Genomic DNA, 26,986 nt, shown 5'->3' on the forward strand with positions numbered 1-26,986 from the left:
TTTTGATTTTCTTTTAAACAAAGTGATCACTGAAGTTCAGAAGCCACAAATCTCTATTTCTATATTTTAGACTAGAAATCACAAAATAAAAAGTGAGTCTTTCTCCTAAGAGAGAGCGGATGGGTATGGTACGGGTGTGTTTGGTAGATTGTATCATCACAGAAAGCCTTTCCCACCTGAGATCATGTTGAGCCAAGATGTTGTTTGGTGATCCAATCTGAGCTTAACCATTCACAACTAAAGTAATTTGCAAAGAGGTTCTATTTTCAGACAAAGAACCTTGAGCTGAAAAATAAAAAGCAATCAGGCCCTATCTCTCTCCATGGCGTGTGGGAAAGCAGCAGGCTGCCAGCCCGATTATCGATCCTGGTGGCGCTGGGCTGTTGCTCGGGGGCAGAGAGGACGACGAGGAGGTGGTGGCGCCGGCGGGAGGGATGCACGCCATGGGGCGGGACGATTCCGGCGGAAGGCAGGCCTTGGCGCGGAAGGGTGCTGGCCTGAGGTAGGGAGGCAGGCTGGAGCCTGACGGGAGAGAGGAAAATAGGGGAGAATGAGGAGAGGAAGAGGTGGGGGGTTGGGGTGTTGGGGGGGGGGGGGAGGGGCTACAGTGGTTTGCGGGATTAGCTCATCCCAGATGAGGAAGCTCGATTTGAGCTTTGCTCCTCATCCCGACGCTGGAACGTTTTTTTATATCTTCTTAACAGTGTTCACATGGGAAAAACCGGCCTAACAAATACTGGAGCCTCTCAAAATCTCCATTGGAAGGAAAGTTTGTGAATAGCCCCGGGCTACCAAACACGCCCTACATAGCTCGGCCAAATAATAAGAGCATGTCTAGCAGATCCTGTATTTCTCTACCCCGTATAACGCGAGTATTTCGTCCCGTATCCAAAATTTGCTCACGGAAGAACCATTCCGTCTAGCAGACCCCGTATTTCGTCCCGTATATTTGAAAATTGAAACCCCGGGAAATTTGTTCGATAGTTCATCATCATGGATCATACATACGGATCATACATTGCGCGATCCTAATGGATCACGTCTTCTACTAACCTATCTACTCGTCGAGGATGACAAATGGCGCCCTGGCGGCAGCCTCCCGCGCCTCCATCTCCTTCACGGCGGCGATGGCCGCCGCCTCCTCCTCTGCCTCCGTCCGAGCAGCTTCGGCGGCATCCTTCTTGGATGCGGCCACTGCCTGCAGGAAGAGGGGGTCATCCTCCTCCGCCTCCTCTTCCTCCTCACCAGCTCGCGGAGCTCCTCCGCCGCTGGTGCTCCCGATGCGCGCGTCCCATACCGCCTTCGCCCGGCGGTTCCTCTCCCACTCGGCGCGCCACTTCTTGAACTCGGGGCCGCTCATCGGCTTGAGCGGCGGATCTTCCTTGTACCAGCGCTCGCCCGCGGTGAACTCACGGAGCGACGACGGCACGTACAGGGCGCCGGCGTACTGCACGCCGCACGCCGACTCCCGGCGGCGGACTGCTTGCATTGGAGCCACCACGCCTCCTCGACGGTGTCCGGCGAGCGGGATCGCTTCGATCCGCTCGCGGGCTACGCGGTACTGCTTCGGCGAGCGAACATGGCGACCGGCGGTTGTAATGTGGAGGCGAGCAGCGCGGGATTTCTCGCCGGAGCTTAGCGAGAATGCGGCGTCGTGGTTTTTTTGGGCCCCGTATTCTACCGATACGGGCCGGCCCGAATACGGGGCCTCGGCCCAAACTGCGCTCACCCCTATCTCGTTGGAATTATACATGCTCTAAGGTGACCTGCGCCTTCGTTCGACTAACCCGGAACTTGAAAAATCCGAGAAGCAGGGGAGACAGAGGAAGGAGAGGAATCAGCGGCATGGACATCATCTCGCAGCTGCAGGAGCAGCTCAACGAGATGGCCATGGTGGCCGTCAACACATTCGGCACGCTGCAGCGCGACGCGCCGCCCGTCCGCCTCTCCAATAGCTACCCGGACCCGCTCAACCCCAACCCTAACCCCGACGACCCCGCCTCCCAGCCCCCGCCCGCGCCCGGTGCTGCTGCTGCGGCGGCGGCGGCGGCGCCTCCACCGCCGCAAGCGCCGCCCCAGCCCGCGCTCGATCTCGCCGAGCAGCCCAAGGCCATGAGCCACGCGCTCGTCCTCGCCGCAAAGAAGGTGCGCAACCGGTCTCCTCTCGAAATTTCCCTTTTTATTCTGTGCTCGCCACCTGCTCGAGGAAATTCCTAGGCCATTGTTTTTACTAGAAGATGGAGGAATTTAGACATGCCTAGCCGGCTTAGTATATTTCTAGTATGCCTCCACGTTCCGGTGGGATTAAGAGGACGACGAGGGTAACAATTCCTGATTGATTGTAGAGTGAAAATTTGTCCGATTTGCCATTTATGTTGTAGATGATCAGCATACTTCTCCTCTCTCATGTAGTACGAGACTAGTAGCTGTGCGAATAGTACCCTCCTAGTGTTGTTCTACTGCGCTTCTGCCTGGGGTGGAGAGTGAGGCATCTTCAGCAATTGTGTGTATTTTAGGTTAATCATTGTTATAACATGTGAGGTTGTGCTGAAATGTGCACCTACTTACTACTTTCACTTTGTTCTCATGATGGAAAAAATATTTGTCCCTCCGATGCAGTTTGATGCTCTTGTCGCGGCATTGCCACTATCATCAGAAGAGGATCAGTTGAAAAGAATTCAAGAACTTCAGGTGCGTTTCACAGTATAAGTATCAGATTAGCTTTAGTTTAACCCAGAAGTATGTTATGAATTGTGATTAGTGAGCATAGGCTAACTTCTTACCAAAATAGCTACTCAAGGAATAATGCACCTGAAATTCTTAACCAAAGGGTACCAACACCCTTCCCATTCCTTTATTTCGGTACAAAAAACTATTCCCTCTACCAAATTATAAGACGTTTTAGCACACTAAAACACTATGCTAAAACGTATTATAATGGGGTACAGAGGGAGTAAGAAGCTAAACCACCTGGTACACATCAAAGTTCACATATTACTAATGGAAGTGAAAACTAAGGTGGGAATGTGGCAGAACCACACCTACAACAGAAGTACTCACAACCATGGCAGCATGTATTTTCTAACTACACATCTGCTATGTTTACTCTAATGTAGATGTGGTTTTGTTGGATCATCTGACACTGACAGTTTAATCTGTTTTAGTATATTATACTCTCTTTGTACATATTATCCTTCCTCCTGGTTTTGTTCTTGTGCATAGTGTGTCATGTTAGACCTGTCCTGAATTTTTTTTATCTCTGAAGGCTAGAAACAATCATTTGCCACTCTAAAATTTAAACCCAAGAAAAGCAGATGCTTGATATTGTAGCCTCTCATGACACTTGTATTTAGTGAAAATTGGCTCTTTCGGATATGTACGAGCAAATGTCCATCATTTTTCAGTACCCATCAGCAAATTGTTGGATTTTTGGCTTGTCTTGGCAAATGTTAACCAAAGCATCGTCGAAAAGTCACATTATCCTTCTTTTTATCCTGCAAATAAATCATGTAACCTTCGAATATGCAGGCAGAGAACGAAGATGTGGGATTGGAGCTTCAGAAACAACTGGAAGCTGCTGGTAACACAACTTTGCAATATTTCGAATCTTTGCATTTAGCTAGGTCCTTATTATGCTACAACTGATTAAATACATAGCTGATCTCTATGTTGTTCCTTCCATAGAACTGGAATTGCAGCAGGTTGAAGTGTTGTTCAATGAAGCTACAGACAACTGTATAAATATGAAGAAGCCAGATTAGTAATGTTGCATGTAAGTTCGGATGGCATCCTTCCTCAAATATGTCAATAAACCATCAGACATCATTGTTTATTTGCAGCACTTAAGTGGTGACAACAAAATGCATGCTACGCCTTGCAACATTTTACACTCCTTTCTATAAAAAAAAATTGTGGAGGGGTTTACTACAATGCAGAATTAACACGCTAAATGCACTGTTACAAATTCTTATTGGCGTTTCTCTTCTTTGAGCCCACCAGGGGTAGTATTGCAATTATATAGCTGTAAACCTTGTCTCGAATAAAAATGCGCATGGTACCATGTGTTGTTATAGTTGTGTTCATTTGATGATACCAGTTCCACGATCTATCTTTGTTTACTGCTAACTAGAGTAGGTTTATCTCTGGATGTTTCCTATATCAGGCCTCAGCACAATATAGTGTGGATGGCAACCTGTTACACCAAACCTGCTTGGGTAAACACCTACGGAATCCTGCTGGGATCTTGGACGCTTAATATTATATAAACTTATTTTTGTTCACACTTGCTGTATATCAGAAACTCTGGAACTATTTAAAAAAAAATCCCATATCATAAATATTGAAGCAGGCATTTTGTTTACCCCTTTCATTTTTCTGCCATTTCAGATAACTGAAGTCGTCTTGGCGTTCATGGATTTGCTAAATCAAACATTGTGGTGTTATCTCTTGTAGTTCCTCATGCCTTCTCAGCTAGGTTTGCAGACAATAATGACTTTTTCTTTAACTTGTGTATCGATGTTCCAAGAGCAGTTGCTGGATGTGGAATTAAAGTTGAGTGTTGTAACATCGTTGCCCTAAAATAGTTTGAAGAATTGGTTCAGTTTCATTACACATCACACATGATAGAACTTATTTTTTGTTGGGTTCTCGTCATGTGGATTTGGCTTGGCATGAAAGAACTTATTGACTGGCATGGAAAGAATATCACTGAAAAAAAAGCATAGATTGACATTTCTAAAGACAAATAAAACACTGAAGCTAGATCTGATTCGAAATCTAGCAGTTCTGATATCGAAAACAATACACTACGCCTTCTAGGGGGGCCTAGAAACTTATTTTCTCAGCTTCAATGATCCCTCTGAACTCATGCGTACTTGCAAGTGCCTAGACCTGCAAAGAACGAAGCAGAGAAAGAACCAGTCAGCACTCAGCACCACACGAAGATTTCAGAAGGAAGAAGCGTCGTTTTGTCATGTTGAAGTGAAGCTGGTGGCTGCTTACTGGGGTCAGTGATGCTGATGAGGCCGGTGCCGTTGAAGAAGCAGTTCCATGTGTTCCTCCCCTTGGCCTGGTAATAGGCGTTCATCGCCACCGACGCCCGCGATAGCAGGATGCCGCCATAGCGGACGGAGCAGCCTCCTGTGCCCTGAATCGCGCTGCAGTCGCTCTCGGAGCAGGCGAAATCCATGTTCGCCCTCAGCGCAGCCTCGTTGGCCGAAGGATTAGCGACGCACCATGTCTTGGCCGACTACAGGCAGCCAATAACAGGGAATGATGAACAAAACGCTAACGGAACAACATAGCACCAGGAGAATGTTACTGATGAAAATTTAAAAAGAAAGATACTGATGGTGGTTGTTAGGAGAACTCTTTACCTGTCTCTGCTGAAAGATTGGTGCAGCTGCTGCTGAAAGATCACAAACCAATTGGTGTAAACAAAAGTAGACCAGAGATTTTGTAAGAAAAAAGTTCTGAATTCAGAAGATCTTAATAAGTTGAGGCAGTAGATTAGAGGGAGATGTACCGTAAGTGCAGTGCAGTAGCAGCATGAGAGCAGAGACGAAGGTGATGAATCTGATAGCGGTTGATGCCATCTCTTTCTTGTGAGCAATAGATTGCAAGAAACCTTTCTCTATGTTAAGAAGCAGCAGAAGAGGAGTGAATTGAGCTTCCGTCTTGTGAGTAATCGTTTGGTACATGCAAGAAATGCTCACGGCGTGGCAGTGTATATATACGCAGGCGAAGACGAAGTCGAAGCACAAAGGGCGTGTTGCAGAAACAGCGGTTCACAAGCAAGAGATAAGAATATTAATCCAGTTAATGTCATCATTAACTCAGCGGCTATGTGTGTTGCTGCCTTGCAGTATTGCCCCGCATTAGTTTCGCTAAAACGGCTCTGTTACTTTTCCTTTTGAGGTAACGGCTCAATTACCAATTACTATGATGGGGCACGAAATGGTCAAAATGATGTACACAGAGTTTAAAAGGAAACATGGACAAGTACTTTTTTTGTGGTGAGATTTTTTTTTTCCGAACCATGCAGGAGATATGCATGTCCGTATTAAGAAGAGAAATTTCTTTGTCACGTTTTTTGTGTGTGGAAGTACCACATTTTAATAGAAAAATCATAGTGAAGTACTCCCTCCGTCCCAAAATGTAAGACGTCTAAGGATTAGTCAAAAGTCATCATTTTTTTAAGTTTGACCAAGTTTATACACAAAAGTATAAACATTTACAGTACTGAATCATCATGAATAGATTTACCATAAAATATGTTTTCTTAATATGTCCATTCGATATTGTAGATGTAAATTTATTTTTCTAAATATTTGGTCAAATTTAGAAAAGTTTGACTTTTGACCAGTCCTTATTTTGATACTCCGTTCCAAAATGTAAGGCGTCTAAGGACTGCAAGGCATCTAAGACGTCTAAGGACTAGTAAAATTTAACTTTTTACCAGTCCTTATTTTGATACACCGTCCCATGTCAATACTAAGTTTGACATTTGAGGTGCCAGTATCAAAAGATGCCCTATTTCCTTCTTCCGGATATTGACACTGCTTAGCAATCAGCACCACATCACGTACATTGTTTTACTTGTACATGTTAGTAGAAATATTACCTTAGTGATTAAAATATTCATTGCACATATTAATAATTGAAGTCATCAGCAAAAAAAAAAAATCAAAGTCGGAAAGTTTTGGCTTCTTGTTTTCCAAAATTCCTTGTATTTACATACTGAGTTAAATTGAGAAAAAAAAAGTTAAATTGAGCTTCTAAGTTAACCTGTAAGAATAAAACATGACGAATATAATATTATATTGGTTGTCCTAGTTACAAGGAGTGAATTAATCTGTGTTAGAATAGAAAGGTCGTAGTTAACAATCAATTGTATTTTTTCTTTTTGCCAAAAATATATGCATGTTAGGATTTACTCATTCTCATGTGCCGGTAATTAGCTAGGAAGGAGAAAAACATATAAATGAATCACATGATACTGTAACATGTGTACTTGCGAAGTAAACATGCATCAAAATAATCACTAATGAAATGTGGAAAGCTACAAACTTGTGCGCACATGGTTAATCTTTAACACTATGACCTAGGAATCTAGGATACCACATGATCTTGGGATTTTACCATAAGACCAACTCTAGTGTTGCAACAAATCATTTTGGATGAGAAAGAGAGCACATAAGACCAACCGAAGACATGCATCACAATGATCAAATTTAAATAAGTTTTCTCCCTTGAACAAAAGTAACTATTTAGTGATTATAAATAATAAATTCTAACCATGCGAACATAGAAAGGTAGAGATAAAAAAATAACATGTGGTGTTCATTTTATCGAATAAATTAGTTTTGGTTTCTAAACTGATTGTGTGGTCCACAACTGATATTCATTGTAGCAAACTTGCAGACTGACTCAAGCATAACATGTGAGTGTGACTTTTAGATATCCAGATATGTTTATCTAAATTTTGTATCTAGATTTAATATGATAACCACCCATTTTTACTTAATGTTGATTACACCAATGCTTAAGAGTTAAATTAGTTCATTTTTAATGTTGATATATGTATGTACCATTAATATTTCATTTTTATTATTTTCATTATTGTACTTTCTTAGTATTTCTCTTCTAATCTTATTACTTTACAATCTTAGTATTTCTCTTCTAATCTTCTTATTTCTTATTGATCTTTGAGTTGGCACTCATTGTGATAATTTCCCCCTTAGCACTTGTAAGTACATTTAAGTCCAAAGCCAACTTCATTGATTGTTTGTGGGAAGGTACAACACCGCATGCTAGACCCAAGAGCGGTGGGTTTTTGTTTGAGCACAAAGTCTGCAAATTACTTAGTCGTATCGGTTTATGCATTCTAACACTTATTGTGCCTATGTCGTTTTTATAAGTATATATGAAGAAAATATCCCAAATGTGAATACTTCCAGCTAGTTGTGATAATATTGTTCAACATAATATATAGGAAGAAAATATCTCAAACTGCAGATACTTTAAGAAACTAGTGAAATATTGTTCAAGATATCTCTTAAGATCCTAACTTACCAGTGGCTGAAAGAATCGTACAAGAATATAGCTACCAACTAATATCTAATATAGTGTAATTTGGGACAAACCATCTTAATCGAGCTAATTAGTCGTGACATAAAAAAAGTAAGTAAATTTGGTTTATGTACATAGACACTAGTTTTGCCATGGAACCAGAACCACCATCAGAGCTCAAATGCCAGAACAAATGAAAAATGCATGTTGTGGAGTCTAGGGTAATGCAAAATTTAAGTATATTCTTTACAATGGACGATATATGGATGATAGATTTATAGTCTTGTCAGTTGAAGTTTTCTCTACTATGTTGAGGTAGAGGTGCAAAGGTACTCCCCTCATTCATTTCCTTTCTTCTATATGATACTGTACATAGGAAACTACAAAATAAAATCTTACTCGCATGATGGTTATGGAGCTTCCCATAACTCATACTTATAACAAATAAACAAGGGTAGAACCAAACAATCAGAATAATTCAGGAAGCCTGATGAGTATCAACAATTAATCGTAGCATTTCCTTTGCACAATGATTCACATTTGGAACAAATACAAATATAGGTTTGGTTGCTATCATCCCGAGTATAGCCTCAGCTTGGACCGTATTGTCTCTCGACATATTGGGCATCTGGTAAGGTTCTCCCCACACTCCCTGCAACACTGTCGTTGGCACACAAATAAGAAAACAGAATATAAATACATTCCATTAACTCACATTTCTTTCAAACTATAAGAAGGAACTATATCTGAACATTTGTTTAGATTGCAGGCTTAAGTAGAAATAAATCAGTTCTTACTACTATTGTCTTACCATGTGGCCACAGCCAAATGCTAGATCCTTGGCATTGGTCAAGCAGATGGGGCACACCTGCATGCACATTGCACAAATATGCATTGCTCTGTAAGTTAGTTTATATTCGATAAAGGGGACATGAATACTCCTGCGTGTCTGATCATAAGACGAAACTCGACAATCCCCAGGCGAACCTGATCCTCTCTTGGCTCCGCCGGCGCCGTGGCGTTCGCGCCGCTACCTTCCCGCCGCAACGACGACGGCTGCCTCTGCGAAGACGCCGGCAGCGGTGGCGGAGCCGGCACGACCCTCTTGGCCTTCCCCGTCGTCCGGCCAAGGATGCCGAGCTCCATGGTGGCCTTGTACTGGATGGGCACCTCCATGAGCGCGGCGAGCGCGAAGGCCGACTCCTTCTGCTGCAGCGTCGCGTTCCTCGACATGATCGAGGTGAAGTTCACAAACTGTGCATTCACGATTCATGGATGTGAGTCGCATTGTACTGGTTCATGCTCAGAGCTCGGATCGATTTCAGTGGCGACGACGTATCGCGAATGTTGACCTGGAAGTTGTCGAAGGCGCGCGCGGGGAGCTTGTCGTCGAACTTCTGCATGTCCTCCCATGGGCCATCCCCAACTCCGACCAGCACGATTGACAGCGGGTAAGAACTAATTAAGATCAAGAAGTCGAAACTTTCGTGTTAGGTTCAGTCAATCATAAACCTAACACTGTCATCAACTGTCGAAGATCACCTAGCCATGACAATGGAGTCCACCGTTCTTCTCTCCTGCGGGCTCAGATCGCCATCGCTCGTATCAATACTCCTCGTGACCTGCAAGGGGCGGGCTCGGTAGTCGGTACCAAGAAAAATAAAGATACATTTGTCAGTGCATAAGTTTTTTTGAGTTTCAGTTCAGGCACCTGGCCGTCGGCGACGATGACCAGGACATGGTACTGCCCTCCGGTCCTGTCCACGATGTCGACTGCGGCCTCCACGATCGGCGCGAAAGACGTTGGCCCTGACAGCCTGAGGTGCGGCACGACGTTCCGGTAGCAGGCCAGCACCTCCTCGAAGCCATGGCACGGCGAGTTGTCCTGGTGGAAGCTGAAGACGTTGTAGTCGTGCGTCGTCGCTGCGCAGCACACATATGCAAAGCAGGAACATCACCACTCCTGAGAAAATGTAATGAAACAAACCTCGATTATGTGTCGATCAACGTAGCAAGGAGGACTGACCGTCGCCGAAGCCGAAGCAGGGGATGAGGTTGTCCTCGTCGAAAGGAGCGAGGGTCTTGCCGATGATGCCGATGGCCGTCTCGTAAGGGTTGGGCGTGCTGCCCAGCTTGTGCAGGCTCTGTCCGTTAAACGACCGCTTCCCTGAACGAACAAATCGAGTCTCTGATCAGACAGACGCAAGCAAGAACAAGAATAAGAACACTGTACATACAGTTAATTGATCTCACCAGTCCATTCGTTGCTCTTGGTGAAGTCGATCCCGAGTATCAGGTTCGATGACTCTAGGCCTTGGTCGCGCAGTGCCGCCGTCACCTGAGAAATCAAACGCGTGAAACTGGAATGAAAATTCTGAAGAAATGCTTGGCAAGAAGAATAATCCCATGAGGATTGAGATGATCGAACACCTGCTCCAGAGAGGTGTAGGTGTCGGGTATGTACGAGTACTTCTTTGACAGCATCGCCCTCCGTCGGTGATCGCCGTCGCCGCCGGTGTTACCCGGCAGCCCACGGCTCCTCGTCGACGCCATCCTCTCTGCCCCGGCCGGTCCCCTCCGGTGGCCGCCGAACAGCGCGCTCAACATCCCGCCCATATTCACGTACGCTGCTAGTTCAGGCAGCGATCGGCAGGGGAAAGCCCTGCACCGGCCTGTAGTAGTAATACCATGCGAAGGAGGAAGACAAGACCTCCTCCTTCGTCTTCTCTTACTTTCTCCGAAGTTGCAGCAAAGATCAAAGGAACAAGCAAGGCACAGCCATGGAACCGGATTGAGGATTTTTCAGATTGACGAGGATTTCTTTTGTGGAAGAAAGATGCGTGCGTCAGGGAAGAACAGATTTTCGTAGCGAAGCTTCTTGCGACTTTCGTCGATCAAAAGCTCTTTATGCCATTCCGTGTCAGAGACGGCCGTGATCGTCAAGAAACTTCTCATGGACCGATCAGTTTCTGGTAATTGCTACTTTGTGAGTGCTAAAGTATCAGATTCCTGCGTGTGTCTTTCTGTGGAGTCCTGAGAGAAAGGAAGGCAATTTGGTAGAGGGGAATATTTCTTGGTCCGGAAATAGTGCATACAAACACATCGTCACCTTGAAGATGTGTTCAGATCATGCCCGTTTTGTGTTGGCAAAAAGTATCAGTCGAGAATTTCTTGTTTTCCTTCTTGCAAACTGAGAGGAAAATGCACGACAATCCATTTTGGCTCGCATGTCTTTATATTCTTCGCCGTGGAAAAACACATCTTAAAATGTTTAAATAAAATTTTAAAATAGTAGCTGTACATCTACATATTTTATGTAGGCATATAAAGTAATATGAATTTTTTTTACGAATTATGTAAAAAAGACAATATTCACTACCAAAAAATGACTTTTCATGAGCATTTTTTTCTTCATTGTCTATGACACAACATAATGTTTTCACAAAATATCTCAGGACATGTGTTAAATACATGAACATGTAGGTTTCACAAAAATATTTATTATTTTTGAAAATGTTTTAACAATTCTAAAATGTGTATTTTTGTAATGGAAGCATCTATTCATGTGAGCCAAAACAATGTCTCCGAAAATGCATGCCTAATGCCCATGAATATTTTCACATAAAATGCACCAAGTGTTGTACTTTAAATAAATGCAAGCCCTTGGGGTCGAAAGAGTAACATATATGCCCCGTAGGTTAGCCTAAAGGAAAATGCACGACAATCCACTTTAGATGGCATGTCTTTATATGCTTCCGCCATGGAAAACACATCTTAAAATGTTAAAATAAAATTTAAATGTATTAGGTGTACATCTACATATTATATGTACGCATATAAAGTTTTATGAAAAAAATATTTTTTATGACTTGTGTAAAAAAGACAATATTCACTACCACAAAATGACTTTTCACAAGCATTTTTTTATCTTCGTTGTCTACGACACAACATAATGTTTTCACAAAATATCTCAGGACATGTGTCAAATACACAAACATGTAGGTTTCACACAAATATTTATTATTTTTCAATTTTTTTTAGCAATTCTAAAATGTGTTTTTTTTTGTAATGGAAACATCTATTCATGTGAGCCAAAACAACATATCCGAAAATGCACGCCTAATGCCCATGAATCTTTTTAGATAAAATGCACCAAGTGTTGTAATTTAAATAAATGCAAGCCCTTGGGGCCAAAAGGGTAACAAATATGCCTGGCAGGTTAGCTTAAAGAATACTCCCTCCGTCCCAAAATGTAAGATGTCTAAGGATTGGTCAAAAGTCAAACCTTACAAACTTTGACCAAATATTTAGAAAAAAATATTTACATCTACAATATCAAATTGACATATTAAGAAAATATACTTTAGGGTGAATCTATTGACAATGACTTAGTATTGTAAATATTTATATTTTTGTGTATAAACTTGGTCAAACTTAAAACATTGACTTTTAACTAATCCTTAGACGCCTTATATTTTGGGACGGAGGGAGTACAAAACATAAATAAAAAAGTTTAAACGGACCACCACACACACAAAAGAAACTAACCATCTATTTTCAACCACTTGGACATACTACAAAACACAAGCCACTGGAGGACTGTAGTGTCGCAGAAGAGTTTCTTAAGGAGCACCAACATTTTTTCTAGCAGAGGAAAATTAGTTCTTTACAACAAGCACCACCTTCTACCAAAAGATTTTAGCTTTTAAAAGACAATTAACAGTTGACAAGGAAAATTAGCTTCAATAGTAAGCTTATTGCGTCTATTTCATAGCACCCAGTATTGAGGCGCAAAGTAAATCCACAAAAATATCGTAGCATTACCCGACAGCCTCCTGATTCCTGAAGATAGCAAAGAGATCGGGCAAGCTTTGAAGCATCTCATGTACATATTGCTCCACATAAACTAGGCAAGGACACAACTGAAAAATTGTTAGCAACATTCTCTTGTTGCCCACACAAGCCACAACTACTAGAGGGGCATGACTCACGCGATTTGGCCATTAGATGGCAAGTGGCCATGTCCTATTGGTAAGTGAAGTTTTTTTTCTTTTCTTTAAAGGTAAGGTTGTCTGCCAGGCTGGCATAAAAAACACCAACCCCATGGATAGGAATGTGGTATAGTGAATTAGAACGGCTTGGGGGCCAATGGTCCCCGAAAGGGGTAATATCCTAGTTCCTCGATTTCGTACCTCACAAAGTCTCATTGAAAGACTTGTTTTGCCCTATAGGACATACACCATGATCAGCCAAACCGAACGGGCACGTGGCAATGCGACTAGACCGAACCGGTTTGGAGGCGGTCATATAGACCTCACCCACCCGCATTTACCAATGTCGCAGAACGGCCTTTAATCTCCAGGTGCCACATCGAAAAAAGAAGTTTTAAAAACATCTTACAGTGGGGTTAGGAGGCGTGCACCGTTGTAGTTAGTTCAGAGGATTATGTGAGCCAATTTAAATTTTTGGATATGTGTTATCCGTTTCATATGAAACAATTCTAATTCGTACTTTAGACCTGAAATGGACCTATTTCTTCTTTTTAATAGAAGATCGAAGAGAGGGAACACATCTTTTCTTTTCTTCTTCTTGAGGGCAAATTCCCTGACTGGGCCTGGAGCAAGCATTACATCGTCTGGCCTGGGAGACCGGGCCTAGATAGAGAAGAAAGCCCGCACCCCAATTCTTTGAGGCCCAGGAACCCAACTCAATCTCCCGTCTGCTCTTCTTCCTCCCGAATCGAAGCGAAGCGACCCGCTCCGCGGCGAGGCGAGAGATCTCCGAAACCCTAGCCCAGCCAGCTGCTGCTGCCCCAAGGAGCCGGAACCGGATACTGCTCGGGATGGGCGCGGAGGAGGACGCCACCGCCCGCCGCGAGCGCCTCAAGGCCCTCCGCGCCGCCAAGGAGCTCCTCTCCGCCCCCGACGCCGCCCCTGCCGCGGAGCAGCAGTACGGTCTCCCCTTCCTCTCTTCCCGCTCCCCCACTCTTGTGCTAGGTGTGCTTTGCTCGAGCGAGCGGAACTGCTCTGCTTGCTTGTCTCTCTGCGTTGGTATACTGCGAGTACAGAAATCCTCGTAGAACAGCCGGCTTTGGTACTACGCATAGCCCGAGAATGGTGAAATTTTTAGCCTGTTTCGGTTGTGTTAGCCTGTTTCGTCAATTTTTAGCTTTCAGATTAACACGACTGGTATCCTTATTGCTGATGTACTGCTTCATACTTTCATAGCAATAATCCGAAGCAAAACATTCTGAGAAAATAGAACTGATGGTTGAGTTTCGGTGCGCCATTATTGCCCACATTAGGTGTACATCTCACAGGGATTCAAGTGCTTCGACACTTGCTGTCTGAAGATATTTCAAGCTGTCCAAATTCTAAATGTACTATTCAGGGATCAGGTTTATGCGTGTCGTATAAGTGTCTTTGTTCGTTGAATAGATATTCCTGCGTTCGATATTAAACCATGCCAACACGTGGCAAACTGATCACCAGATATTCATTTGATAAGAATACAAACCATTCTGCTGTGTGTTCTTGCAACTCTGTCTGATCTGTTCTCCCAAGACATCTTGATTAGGAGAACTTGATTAAGGACGTACTAGATAGTGGGCTGAACCATGAGAATAATGTATGGATTTAGGAAGTGCAAATTATTGTCTCTGTTTCAGCTCATCTAACTGATTTGTATTCTATATCCATACACTAGGAATGGTAAACATGGGGCCACAGAAGAACAGGTAGACCAACCAACAGTACCAGGTCCTGTGGATGCAACCGAGGATGGCTTGAAGGAGTCTGACGGACTTGAAGACAATGGGTATGCAATTGAAACAGACGGAATTCACTTACTAGCATGTTTGAGTGTGGTTTGCATTCTAGATTATATACTCCATACATACTAATTTGCTGAGTCCTTTTATGTCATTTTAATATTTGCAACTGACTGAAAATTGGAACCGGTTCCAGATGTTAAATTTCATCATGCTTGTCATTTTGATAAGGCTGAATTGATTATATCTTCACAGCAATGCCTTGCCATGTATAGTCTCATGATATATGCTTGGTAAAATCAGTATACATATTTGATTGTTAAGATAGCACATCATGTTAAACATTCACTGGATCGTTGGCCATACTAATGCTGCATGTCCTGTTTATTTACAAGTATATGAAACCTTTCTTCCATGCTAGATTGTACTTTGTTGAAAAAACAGACCATCATGTGAATTGTCTGCTGGATCAGTGAATATCTTTTAGCATACTATATATCTTTTTCATGGTAACTGTATCATTTGTTCACAAGTATGCAACCTGTTTGATGCAGCGAGATGCCACTGAAGTTCAGAAACTACCTTCCTCATGATGAGCAGCTTCGAGGCGGTAAGGTGGCTCCGTTGTCTCTTCCCAAGTTTGAAGATCCAATTGCTGCTGATGCTGCTGAGCCAAAGCAGCTTGAGGTAACACTTCCAGATCCATCAAATCCCACCTAATGATACAGTGACATCCTGGCATCATTCACGAGGCTAACTCACCATATCTACCTGCAGAACCCTTTCGGGAACATTGCTCCAAAGAACCCAAACTGGGACCTGAAACGGGATGTCCAGAAGAGGACCGACAAGCTGGAGAAGCGCACGCAGAAAGCTCTGGCGGAGATTGCATGTGAGTAGCAACTGGTAGATGATAATTGATTCAGTTTGTTTTCGGCACAGTTTGCCTATTGTGCATTTATTTACTCATGTTGAACCACCCCAACCCTGAGCAGTGGAGCAGCAAAAGGAGAAAGAGGCACTAGAGGAGGGAAGCGATGTGGCAGCTCAAGAGTAAAGCGGTACTGTTGGCGGTCCAAATATTTTCATGGCAGTGGAGAGGAATCAGCTCGGGTCTCAAACCTTCGTGTGTTTGTAATGTGTGGTGTGGGTGATTTAGGGGAAGTGTAGATTTGTTCGTGCACGGTCCATGGATAACACTTCTCATTCAGTATCCAGAACTTTGAGTTGTGCTGATGGTTACGGTCGAATTAACCGTGCATAATCTATCTCACGAACTCAATTTGTAGATGGCTAGCCGTGGAGATGGTTAGGGCTGATGCTTGCTTTGCAATTGACCGTTGGACGGATCAAGAATTTTGCTGGGTTCTCGGTTAGTTGCTTAGTTGCTAACACATTTAAGTTCTGAAATTCGACTGGATATGTGCTGCATAATAATAGTGCTCCTTTCCAGTACCCCTAGACTAAATGAATATGTGCCCTCCATTTCTATTAATCCAGAGGGTCATCTCCAACATGTGTACGATAGAGTAACAACTAAAATTGGGGAAATGCACTTTGGCTCGTAGGAGCATATGCTCCCATTATGTGAATCCACATTTTAAAGTGTCAAAAAATTCTAAACTAAATTTTTATATGTACATGTAGACATTTTATGTTGGTACACAAGTTTAAAAAAAAACATTTTTCTGTGGCTCCTATAAAAAAGACAAATTTTGATGCTGTAGCACGACTATGGACATTTTTTGTCTTTTTTGTACACACCACACAAAATGTTGTTTTTCCACGAAAATTTGTGAACGAACATAGGATGTCACGATGTATACCAAAAAATTTATGTCAGATTTTTTTGACATTTTTAAAATTGTTTTTTTTATTATTTTCTATAATGGGTGCATATGCACGCGTGTGCCAAAACGCCACCTCCCTAAAATTGCCTAATAAAAAAGAGAGTAGCAACTTAAATAGCTTTTTGACTGCATCATGGCTGCTACGATTTGATTGAACCCTGATTCTTCACTTGGATAGTTGCAAGCGTTCCAATTTTTGTTTTAGTTTTTTTAAATATATTCCCTCTGTGAACTCCTAAAATGACTTACATTTAGAAAGTGAGGTTGTATAAATTAGTGTTTGATTGCGTTCAACACTAGATGGTAATCCAAAAAATAGTAGCCAATGTTTGTTTGGTCGGTAACTCCGGTTACAAGGAAAATAATTAAGATCTAACCGTTGTTTGGATACATTTTACCGCACATCTTTGATATGCGAGACCAATATATGTTCATTAGTACAGATCAATTTATGTTGTAACGACTTGAATTTTTGGTATTGAGAGGTCTGCAGTGATTATTCTCATCTCAGTGAGTCGTAGGTCATGTCATAGCCATGCCATGCCATTTTGTGGAATTTATGTTCCCTCAGTAGTTTAGTTGGTCTTGTTATTGCGTCTGTCTAAATAGCTTTGCTTGTGGTGCTCTTCTTAATGTTTATCTGCCGATAATTAACAATTCCACAGAGGACGATTAGTTTTCAGTAAAAGATGATGCTCTTCAGATTTCACTGTTATGTTATACTCCTGGAATCATGTGGCATTTCATCATTTACTTATATCATTCGAGTAAGAAAACTACCGAGACTGGAAACCACAATAAGTACTATGCACAATTAGAAATAATTCCAAAGATATGATTGCACTCTTTTTTTAAAAAAAAAATCATCCGAAAGATGACATGGACTTGCATGTGATACAAAGTACATAATATTTTTACAGAGCTTATTGCTATCTTCTAATTATTTCTTCATTGTTGGTTGCATGCCATGAATGGCAGTTGGAAGACCTTTAATCAAGAAGGAATATATCTTGTTCTTCTGTATGAATCATGTGAAACGTTAGACAGCCACATAAAATATTTGGATGCTTTCGGAAGATTGAAATATCTTCAACAAAGGCAATTGTGTAAAATTTGGCATCCATTCGCTAAAAGTCTTAGTGCCACTTTTTTTTTTGGACTGGTTTATAGGTTTTCCATCGGAGAAGCCCAAAAGAATATGTCTATCGTAGGTACCTGAACCTGAGGGCTTGTTTGATTTACAAGATTTCTAATGGAATTTTTGGGGAATTTTCGGCAGATATTAAAGCAACACTCAAAATCAATTCGTTTGGTGTTTTGGACTGTTTTAAAAACCAGGAACTTTCAAAATGTTGTGCCAACATTTAATGTAACAAAATTTGAGCAACTCAAAATATCACAAGCACAAACTTTTAGGGTCAAACAGATGCACCACACACAGATGATTCACAATGTGAAGGTTGTGGTATTTATTTTAACGCGGAAATTTATGAATGAATTTTACATGATGCAAAACAGTGCAAAGTCACTTTATTACAAACTGGAATGTTACAGCTTCTCATAGAGGGAGGATGATGATGAGTGTATGTATATATTTGTGAACATTTCGTCTATTTTTTAAAGAAACACTCTGCGTCGGAAATTCAATTCGGCTCCCGGGTGCGTATGCTCCCTCTACCAAAAAATCATATTTTGAAATGTTGAAAAATTTGGAAACAAAATCTACATGTACATCTCCATAATATACGTGTGTTCGTCAAGTTTCACGAAAAACCAATATTTTGTGTGGTCTATATAAAAAAGAGAAAGTTTATCTTGTGAAAAACATTATTTTTAGTACTGAATTTTATCTTTTTTACACACAAAACGTTGGCCAAAGCGGGAATGATCCCTCCCTTGACTATACGTTGTTAGGTAGGATGAGACTCTCCCCGCGGATGGACGCTAGGATGATAACCCGGTTTATTCGCCCCTCCCCGCGAAATTACCGCGAGATGGGGATTCAAACCCGGGTGGACTGGCTGCGCACTCCCATGCCTTGCCACTGAGCTGGAACTCAGTTACCATGTCTTTTTTACACACGTCATATGGTAAGTCGATTTTTTATGAAACGACTTTGTGAGCACGTAGCACGTGAAGATGTACGTGCGAACTTTTAGTTTCAATTTTAATTTTTTTAAAAATATATGTAAGATGCATTTCGAAATATAGAGAGCATATGCACTCATGTTCCAAAACACCACTCTGCTCTGCGTCTACTTTCTTTTTATAACCACTCTGCGTCTACTTTATTTTTTTGAATTCCACTCTGCGTCTACTGACACAACGGAAATTCCAACTGAATGCCCAGGGCCCAGGCCTACCTCCTACTCGGTTTCACCATGTGAGCTCATCTTGCAGTCCGGGCCTGTAAAGCCCAAATCTTCGGCCCACCGTCACCTCACTCAACTCATCTTCCCCAATCGCCCTGCCCCCTGCCGCGCCGTCCACCGCCGCCGTGGGACGTCCGCACCTGCCGTGCTGCCGCCGCGATCCTGCACCATCTCTCCACACGCAGACGTCGTCCGCCACCACCACCGCAGTGAGCGGCAGGCAGAACTCCGATGGCGCAGGCCTCGGCGGCGGCGGCGCTCCGCCGCCTGAGGCGTCCCCGCGATCCCTCCGCGGCGCTGCTCTCCTCGCGCCTGCACTCTCGCTTCCTCTCTCCCACCTCCACGTCCTCTCCGGGGGCACCGCACGGGCCAAAGCAGCCCGCCGGGAATGGCGCTTCCGCCACCAGCAGCAGCAGCAGCCCGTGCAGTTGGTTCGGCTCCCACCGGCGGCAGCGTGCGGCGGCTACGACTACGACGAGAGCTCTGCACCACGCTCCGAGGTAGGAACGCTCGCGTCGCGCGCCTCTCTGGTTTCCTCTTCGCTATTCACAAAGCCGCCCTTCTGTCTCGCAGCTCCGCGGCTACAGCCTCAAGTGAGAGCACGCCCGCGTCGCAGTCTCAGCTCCTGCATTTCGTCAAATCCGCATTTGGCACACTCGAAGGTAATATGCTTTCATTTGCTCACTGTGAGTTTCGGTGATTAGTTCAACAGTGAGTGAGTCGTATTCTAGTGCCATGTCATAGCCATGCCATGCCATTGTGTGGAACTTATGTTCCCGTCAATTGTTTTGGGTGCTCTCTTTACCGTGTCTGCCAAAATAACTCTGCTGGTTATGGTGCTCTTCCTAATTTTGAGCTGCCGATAATTTACAACTTCACAAAGGGCACAACTGTTTTCAATGAAAATGATGCTCTTCAGTTTTCACTGTTGCGCTATATTCCAGGAGTTTTGTGGCACTCCATCATTTCCTCATAATATTTGAGTAACAAAACTGGAAACTACAAGAAGTACTATGCATAATTTAAAATAACGGAAATACTTTTGTACACCAACGCATGGGTGACGGAAACACCCACACCCATGCGTGGGTGTACAAAATCCACTCTCTCTCCAAAGATATGGTTGCAGTGAAGTTTTGAACTTCATCTTATACAAAGTACATAACAACAACTATAATGTAAGTATGTACCAGGACAGTCCTTTCTTAGGGGTTACTGCTATCTTCTAATTATTTCTTTACTTTATGGTTTAGGAAAAAATCATTGTTGGTTGAATGCTACGAATGGCAGTTGGAAGACTTTTAATGAAGAAGGAATATATCTTGTTCTTTTGTATGAATCATGTGAAGCATTAGACAGCCACGGCAAACATTCAGCTGCTTTTGGAAGATTGAAATATCTTCAACAGAGGTATTTGTGTAAATTTTGGCCTTGTTCCAATTTAGTAAAATCTTGAATTTTCTAATTTCTGATTATCTGTGCATTGTAGGTACCCGCACCTGAATGTGTTTGCTATGCAATACGGGAGTGATATTAGCTCCTTAGCTGCTCAAAGCCAAGCAGTTCGTACAATAATGAAAGAGTACATTACATTTCCTATCTTATTGTCAGACAAAGACTTTACCAACGTGAGCCAATTGCCCTTTCAGTTTTCATGTCACTAGTCTAGAGAATTTTAGAATTTTTTGTTATCGTTGCTCACACAGGTCATTTATACGATGCATATGTTATGTTTTATTCTGTCTTCACTCCCTATCCAGTATGACATATATTGCTATGGTTATGCATTGAGATGATCCATTTTGATATCATTGGGCACGTTTTAAAGTATAGCCATTGAAGAAGTGAAACCAAACTTCATCATATACAGTAGGAATACAGTGTAATGCTATGCATAATGAAATATGTGTCAGACAAATTATGTAGACTATATGGATTATATTAATGTATGTTTTCTCTTTATCCGCAATTTATATGTATTAGATGAATGGATTCTTCTCTTTAGCATCTTATTTCAATAAAAGTAACCCATTGAAGTTGATTAGTTTTTGTATTGTTGTAATCTGTCTCCACTGTCCAAAACTTTAATATCTGTATACCATTTATTTGTCTTGTAGTTATTGTATCAAATACTTCATTAAAACATGAACTGTCCTTTTGATGAGTATTCAGATGACAAATGGTGCTTGCTACTTGCTATTTGAAGGTTCTAAAGATCATGCACTCATCACAAAATTGGATGGGGAACCTGAGCTCGTGATCAGGGGTAAACTCTAGGCAGCATTAGCTACGTATTTTACCTTATTATTGTTAGCTTCCTTGTGCACATCCGGTGATCGCTTAAGCTTCTCTTTTGTTGCTTAGCAAGTTGGATGCTCCTCGCATTTGCTAATTCTCCAAACCTACAATTTGTTATTAAATGCAGACATGGAAGGATTTAGTGCATTGAGTGCAGAGCCTTCTGAAAGTGTTATAGACTCGGGAGTTCCTTGGCAGAAAGAAGAGGTTGTCAAAGAGCCATATGTAGGTTCTTTCAGAAACATGTTACTTTATCATCCAGGTACTTAGTTACAGCTTCTTCCCTTCTGTAGCTTATTTTACTAAACATTAAGTTTGCAGCCCAATCACAAAATTTCCCACTGAAACTAGCTAGAAGGTTCAACTTTTGTGATCCAAAAGTGATAATGTTATACAATTTAACTGCTGCAGGATGCGTATCAGTTGATGAAGATGGAGATCGCATTTTTATCTCCGACAGTAACCACCATAGGATCATCATTAGCAATAGTGATGGGATGATTTTAGACTCTGTAATCATGAGTTGCTGTTTCCCTTGGGTTTTATGTTTATCCATATGTTATGAAGACCTGCAGAAGTCATGACGATAAGTTTACATTTACTTGCAGATTGGATCCTCCCCAGGCTTTGAGGATGGTGAATTTGAATCTGCCAAGTTGTTGCACCCTGCTGCATCATTTTACCATGCTGCTGAAGATTGCCTATATATTGTGGATTCAGAGGTAATTATCTGCAGCTGCTTGCCTTTGTTTACTCTATTTGACAAGTATGCCTAAAAGTGGTATTGGATTTTTACTATCCAATGTGCTTTGGATCTAAACTGCTCTTGACTGGATTTTATTGGACGTGGACATTCTGTGCAATAAAGGTCAAACAATATTTGGATATGGTCGAGCGCGATATTGTATAGTCCATTTGGACATTGCGTCGTCTTCTCGCCTCACTTTCACTGGCAACAGATTTCTTAATGCCATACAAGTAGTAAATCTGGAATAACCCACAAGGGCTCATGAGAAGTTTTAGGTGTCAATTACTGTTTTGCTGTTGTTCCTATGTCTTGTACTATCAAATATTTATGATTAACCACAACAATCATGAATCATCAATCATGTATCAAAGAATTCTGACTAGCTTCTCTGATTCTTTTGCAGAATCATGCAGTTAGAAAAGCAGATTTTGGAAGAAGAATTCTGGAGACAGTTTATCCTGTCTTTAATAAAAAAGGCAGTGACATCTGGAGTTGGATTGTTGATAAGCTTGGTTTCACAAAAGAAGACACTTCAAAGAGAGAAGATGTTTTAAACATTCAAGATATTGATGCAGACTCAGTAGTTTTTCCATGGCATTTACTCCAAATTTCAGAGGATGACTTGTTAGTGGCTGATCGTAAGTATGTGCCTCTTTTCTTCCCTTCCAGCATGTCCTCTTCCAATCTCAATTTGATTTAGTGGTAGATTTTAGCATACTGCATCATCTGATATTTGGCTGATCTCATGCATTGTTATGTACTGTTCCTTTGTTGCACATGTCATATTCATTTTTGGGCTTGGCATGTTGTAAATATGCACAGTTCAACCAGATTCTAAGTTATTCTTTGATTTTTGATGCATATGTAGAGAACATAAGATATTAGTGAATAAATACATATGTACCATAAGTCAACTGATGTAATATTGCTTAATTTTATGTTCTGTTTTTTTATTGATTCAGCATACACACATATGTACCATAAGTCAACTGTAGCAGGCTCTACTTTGGGACATTACTGCATAATAGTTACTACACAATCTTTGTTCTTATATTGTTGCTGCTTTCTAGCTTTGAAACAGCATGGATTCTGAGGATGTCAACTGGTGAAAAACAAAATAGTGTAAGAGGTTAGTCAAATTCTTTTGGTACACACATTAGACTGATTTATTTGTAGCTCATTGAGTAGAAAAAGTGATGTGAAGGTAGAGCTGGAGTAATGGAGTTATGTCAGCAAATGATTAATGAGAGGCGTGCTCTCCTTAAGGATGTGCACATGAATGGGTCATCAGGTGATACAGAACATTCTAATCTGTTGGAGAAGATCCCCTGCAATGACCTGGTATCGTCAATCTCAAGATTTGAGAAGTGCATTGTCTTTTGCGATACAGGTTGATCTATAAGCTGTTATTGATATTATTATTAGGACTTACATTTAGAGTCAGATTGTGCCATCAATAATTTTACTTCCTTTTGTTTGCCTTGAAGACGGTCAAAGAGTTCTGAAGTACGACTTGGATACCAAGGACACCTCGAATATTCATTTTACGAATCTTGGAATCCTTGGCTTGCCATATTGGTTTGTTTGCCCTCTCGAGAGAGTATCTACCTGGTGAACTTCTAGTTCTCAATTCTTATAAGTTTATTTGTTGCTGATACAAGTATGCGTATTGCATGGTTTTATCATCCTTTCTCACTGTCATGTAATGAATTGGCAGGGGACATTCAGTCGGACAATTTCAAGAGCATAGCCGTAAAGTAAATGTGCTCCCTGGTAATTGATAGATTTAACAGGAACTGCCATTTCACGATAGTACTTTTTGCATTTGTGACATATGACCATCTGTGCCTCCCCTGCTACAAACTAGCCTGCTATTTCTAAGCCTTTAATTGAAAGCTGTGGCTTAGTTTGATGCAGTGCTACCTTTTCCCTATTGTTCTTTTAGCGACCTTTCCTTCTATTGTTTGCACTGAGTAACTTAATGATTGTGTGGTTCTTAAGTCGGCAGCACATAAAGCTTATTACCAGAGAGAACCCGCTTTCTGAATTTGTTGTAACTAGCCATGCTTTCAATTTCAAATGATTTTGAGTTGATAACACAAGTTAAAATAGGAGTAACTAGTTCTGTAGTACAACTGCATAGTATGCAAGTAGCATGAGCTCCAAATAGGAAAGTAACCTTGCAGTTCGTATAATGTGCTGGGATTACTAAAGGTACTCAGTTGAATAGATTTAAGAGGGCCTCTACTTGATGTTTTTTCTGTATTAGTGGCACACTGCACTGGCATATATATTCATTTTAAGATAGCTGTGTAACTGGTGGTACTCAACTTAACAGGAAGATGCAACATCAAGATATCTGTAGACATCCCAGTTGATACTGAGCTTGCCGTGCCTTTGGTTGAGAGCTGCATTTGGCGCCAAGTAAGGGGATCTGGTGCTGAGATTGCTGACTCTGACGGACAAGATACAACCTCTGAGAAGGTAACATACTTCCATATGCTTTGTGATTTTTTAGTACTGAAGTTACTTCAAACCTAGTTTGCCATACACTTATCTTTCATGCTGATGCACATTCTATCAGGTTGGTATAGCACAACAATGGTATGATGAGATAGACAACCTAGCATTTTCTGAAGCTGCCGAGGAACCTGCTGTGCATAAAGGTGATGATAAACCTGCAGATGAAAGTCACCAAGACCAGAAAAGTGTGCAGTTCACTTGTGCAATTAATGTCAGCCCTGGGACCTGCGAGGTACGATTATTCCCTCTCTCAAAACAATCTTCCTGTTTGATGAAGCGAAAGCATTTGGTAAAAAAATCGAAGACCATAACACTGTTACCGTTCTGCAGCTGGTGGCCTCTGCGGCGTTGTACCTGAAGATCGACCGAACAAAAGCCGAACACGAGGACCAGAAAGCAGCAATCAAGAGGATCCTTCAGTGTCATGGCCATGAGGAGCATGTGGGCGTCGAGCTCCTGACGGAGAATCGCGGGGATGCGAGGGATCTGGTCATCATGAAGCCAGTTCATCTCAGGCTGAGGATGGATTGCGCCGATCACCCTGCTGGAACCACCAACAAGGAGACCATCAGTACCGAGTCCAGCCTTGATATCAGCATCTCTTTAGAGTAGCCATTTTCATAACTTAGGTGCACGATGCATGCTAGAGCGTCAGGGTAGAATGGTTTGTTTCCCGAGAGACCAGAGATCCTGGGGATCTTTGCTCCAGATAAAAGATGTCCAGCCCACTTGCGGTAGTTTTCTACTCCTAGCTACCATATAATTTTGCCGATATGACATGATCACCTGTCTATGGAACACGTGATTTGAGATTAACAGATCTGCAGGAATACCGAGAATTTTGAAACATGAACATGGGAAATTTTTGTTCCCACCAAGGAACAGGAAGACTGGAAATTTTGTAAAATGATGCATAAGTTACATTTATACATTTGCGTTAGCATGTGCTGATTTGTACTATTGTTGCCCAGAACCGGGTGATCACATCATAAAGGTCAAACTGATTCTTTTGGTGCCCTTGTTACTTGTGGGTTCCTGTCAACAAACATGGACCGTGTGTATGAAGTAGCCTGTATTTACATTGTACTTCCTGTCAACAAACATGGACAGTGTGTATGAAGTATGCCTGTATTTACATTGTACTTCAAATACCAAATAATGTGGCATGTGAACTTTTAATAGTATATCTGTGTTTTCCACCTCCAGAAAGGTAAAAGTATGAATCCAAATATGGGACAGGGCAAAAACTGATCTCGCTAGGTCTTGCGGGAACACTAAACTTCTGATGAGAAGGATTTTGTGCATAAAGAAAGGTCATATAAGAAAAGTTCTTTTCCCATGAGGCCGAAGCTCGTGTTAGAATTTTGTCCATTCATATGCATTGAGCCATTCCTTCAGGACAAAAGACCTTGGAAAGACAGAACCTCTTATCCTAACCACGCTGAGAATCCAAAGCTCCCGTCCAGAATTGCAATAAACTAATCTCTCGTTCACTCTAATCAGGAAAGGATGACATTTGACAGAGCCTACTAACCTCTCAAATGCCGCCTATCTCTTGTTTTGCCTCTAGCAGCACCCCGCTACGACGACGAATTCCGTCACTGCTATCAACGCTCAATACCTTGGCGAACTCACCAGCAGCTCAGATAAAACTGACAGCCTCTTCTTGCTTTCCTCAGCATAACTGAACCAACAGCTTAGCCAGACAGCAACCAGTGTGTCCGTGCATTGGTTTGCTATTCAGTTTGAGTGTACAATCTTGTGAGACTCCTGTTCCTGACGTCTGGAGTTTTGTGTGATCCCTGCAGAAAGTCAATGGTAAGTATCTCTTCACTTCCCTTCACGATTTAACATGCAGAAGATCAATAGCAAGTCCCTCACTATATTAATCAAATGGAATTGCTTGTTCTCACCTAGCTGAGAACCAATCAAGTCCTACACCCTCGAATGCATCGTGATTTGCGTACACATGAGTTATAAGTTGGATTGCAATTGAGTTTTTTTAGTTGCAAGTGGAGTTGCAACTAAGATTTTTTTTTTCAGTTGCAAGTGAGGATGCAACTAAGAAAATTAATCCGGACTATTAGATTTGCTTTGTGATTCATGCTAGTCATGAGTTTCAACTGAGATTCGATGACGTCATCTTACTGAGAATTAGAACACACCCTTAATCAAATGGTATTAACATGGTATTTTTAAGATTACACTTATATACGGCTTTGTTCTGTAAGACCACTTTCGTCATTTTTGCTGATTAGTGTCTTAACAGGTCCATTGTATGAGAAACTTTAAGTATAATGGTGGTTCCTAACCTGGTAGCCAGTACATCTTGTTTAAGTTCTCAAAATTGTTATCA

General features: G+C 42.0%; 5 protein-coding genes across 5 annotated transcripts; 3 read left to right on the top strand and 2 right to left on the bottom strand.

The window, feature by feature from the left end:
* Positions 1-1,771: 1,771 nt before the first annotated feature.
* On the top strand, positions 1,772-4,611 carry LOC127314445 (mediator of RNA polymerase II transcription subunit 21). Its single transcript, XM_051344912.2, has 5 exons — positions 1,772-2,145; positions 2,620-2,691; positions 3,529-3,580; positions 3,685-3,772; positions 4,387-4,611. The coding sequence occupies exons 1-4, from the start codon at positions 1,846-1,848 to the stop codon at positions 3,759-3,761; spliced, it is 501 nt and encodes a 166-aa protein (XP_051200872.1). The 5' UTR covers positions 1,772-1,845; the 3' UTR covers positions 3,762-3,772; positions 4,387-4,611.
* A 174-nt stretch (positions 4,612-4,785) lies between these two features.
* On the bottom strand, positions 4,786-5,685 carry LOC127314446 (major pollen allergen Ole e 10). Its single transcript, XM_051344913.2, has 4 exons — positions 5,525-5,685; positions 5,376-5,407; positions 5,002-5,248; positions 4,786-4,890 (listed from the first exon to the last, which is right to left on the bottom strand). Exons 1-4 carry the CDS (start codon positions 5,592-5,594, stop codon positions 4,865-4,867), a joined length of 375 nt encoding a protein of 124 aa, XP_051200873.2. The 5' UTR covers positions 5,595-5,685; the 3' UTR covers positions 4,786-4,864.
* Positions 5,686-8,527: 2,842 nt separating this feature from the next.
* Positions 8,528-11,104, bottom strand: LOC127314444 (E3 ubiquitin-protein ligase RGLG4). Its single transcript, XM_051344911.2, has 9 exons — positions 10,501-11,104; positions 10,324-10,408; positions 10,097-10,237; positions 9,782-9,993; positions 9,613-9,692; positions 9,423-9,528; positions 9,058-9,324; positions 8,882-8,938; positions 8,528-8,730 (listed from the first exon to the last, which is right to left on the bottom strand). Exons 1-9 carry the CDS (start codon positions 10,684-10,686, stop codon positions 8,644-8,646), a joined length of 1,221 nt encoding a protein of 406 aa, XP_051200871.1. The 5' UTR covers positions 10,687-11,104; the 3' UTR covers positions 8,528-8,643.
* A 2,700-nt stretch (positions 11,105-13,804) lies between these two features.
* Positions 13,805-16,127, top strand: LOC127314443 (uncharacterized). The gene is made up of 5 exons (XM_051344910.2): positions 13,805-14,019; positions 14,776-14,886; positions 15,394-15,526; positions 15,617-15,731; positions 15,835-16,127. Exons 1-5 carry the CDS (start codon positions 13,913-13,915, stop codon positions 15,894-15,896), a joined length of 528 nt encoding a protein of 175 aa, XP_051200870.1. The 5' UTR covers positions 13,805-13,912; the 3' UTR covers positions 15,897-16,127.
* A 3,015-nt stretch (positions 16,128-19,142) lies between these two features.
* Positions 19,143-25,814, top strand: LOC127314442 (uncharacterized). Its single transcript, XM_051344909.2, has 16 exons — positions 19,143-19,561; positions 19,635-19,723; positions 20,315-20,471; positions 20,551-20,689; positions 21,234-21,327; positions 21,487-21,621; positions 21,771-21,871; positions 21,968-22,081; positions 22,511-22,749; positions 23,178-23,236; positions 23,312-23,497; positions 23,595-23,718; positions 23,825-23,880; positions 24,446-24,591; positions 24,692-24,862; positions 24,961-25,814. Exons 1-16 carry the CDS (start codon positions 19,293-19,295, stop codon positions 25,240-25,242), a joined length of 2,361 nt encoding a protein of 786 aa, XP_051200869.1. The 5' UTR covers positions 19,143-19,292; the 3' UTR covers positions 25,243-25,814.
* The last annotated feature ends 1,172 nt before the right edge of the window (positions 25,815-26,986 follow it).

Source organism: Lolium perenne, chromosome 7, assembly GCF_019359855.2.
Source record: "Lolium perenne isolate Kyuss_39 chromosome 7, Kyuss_2.0, whole genome shotgun sequence".
NCBI classification, from domain to species: domain Eukaryota; kingdom Viridiplantae; phylum Streptophyta; class Magnoliopsida; order Poales; family Poaceae; genus Lolium; species Lolium perenne.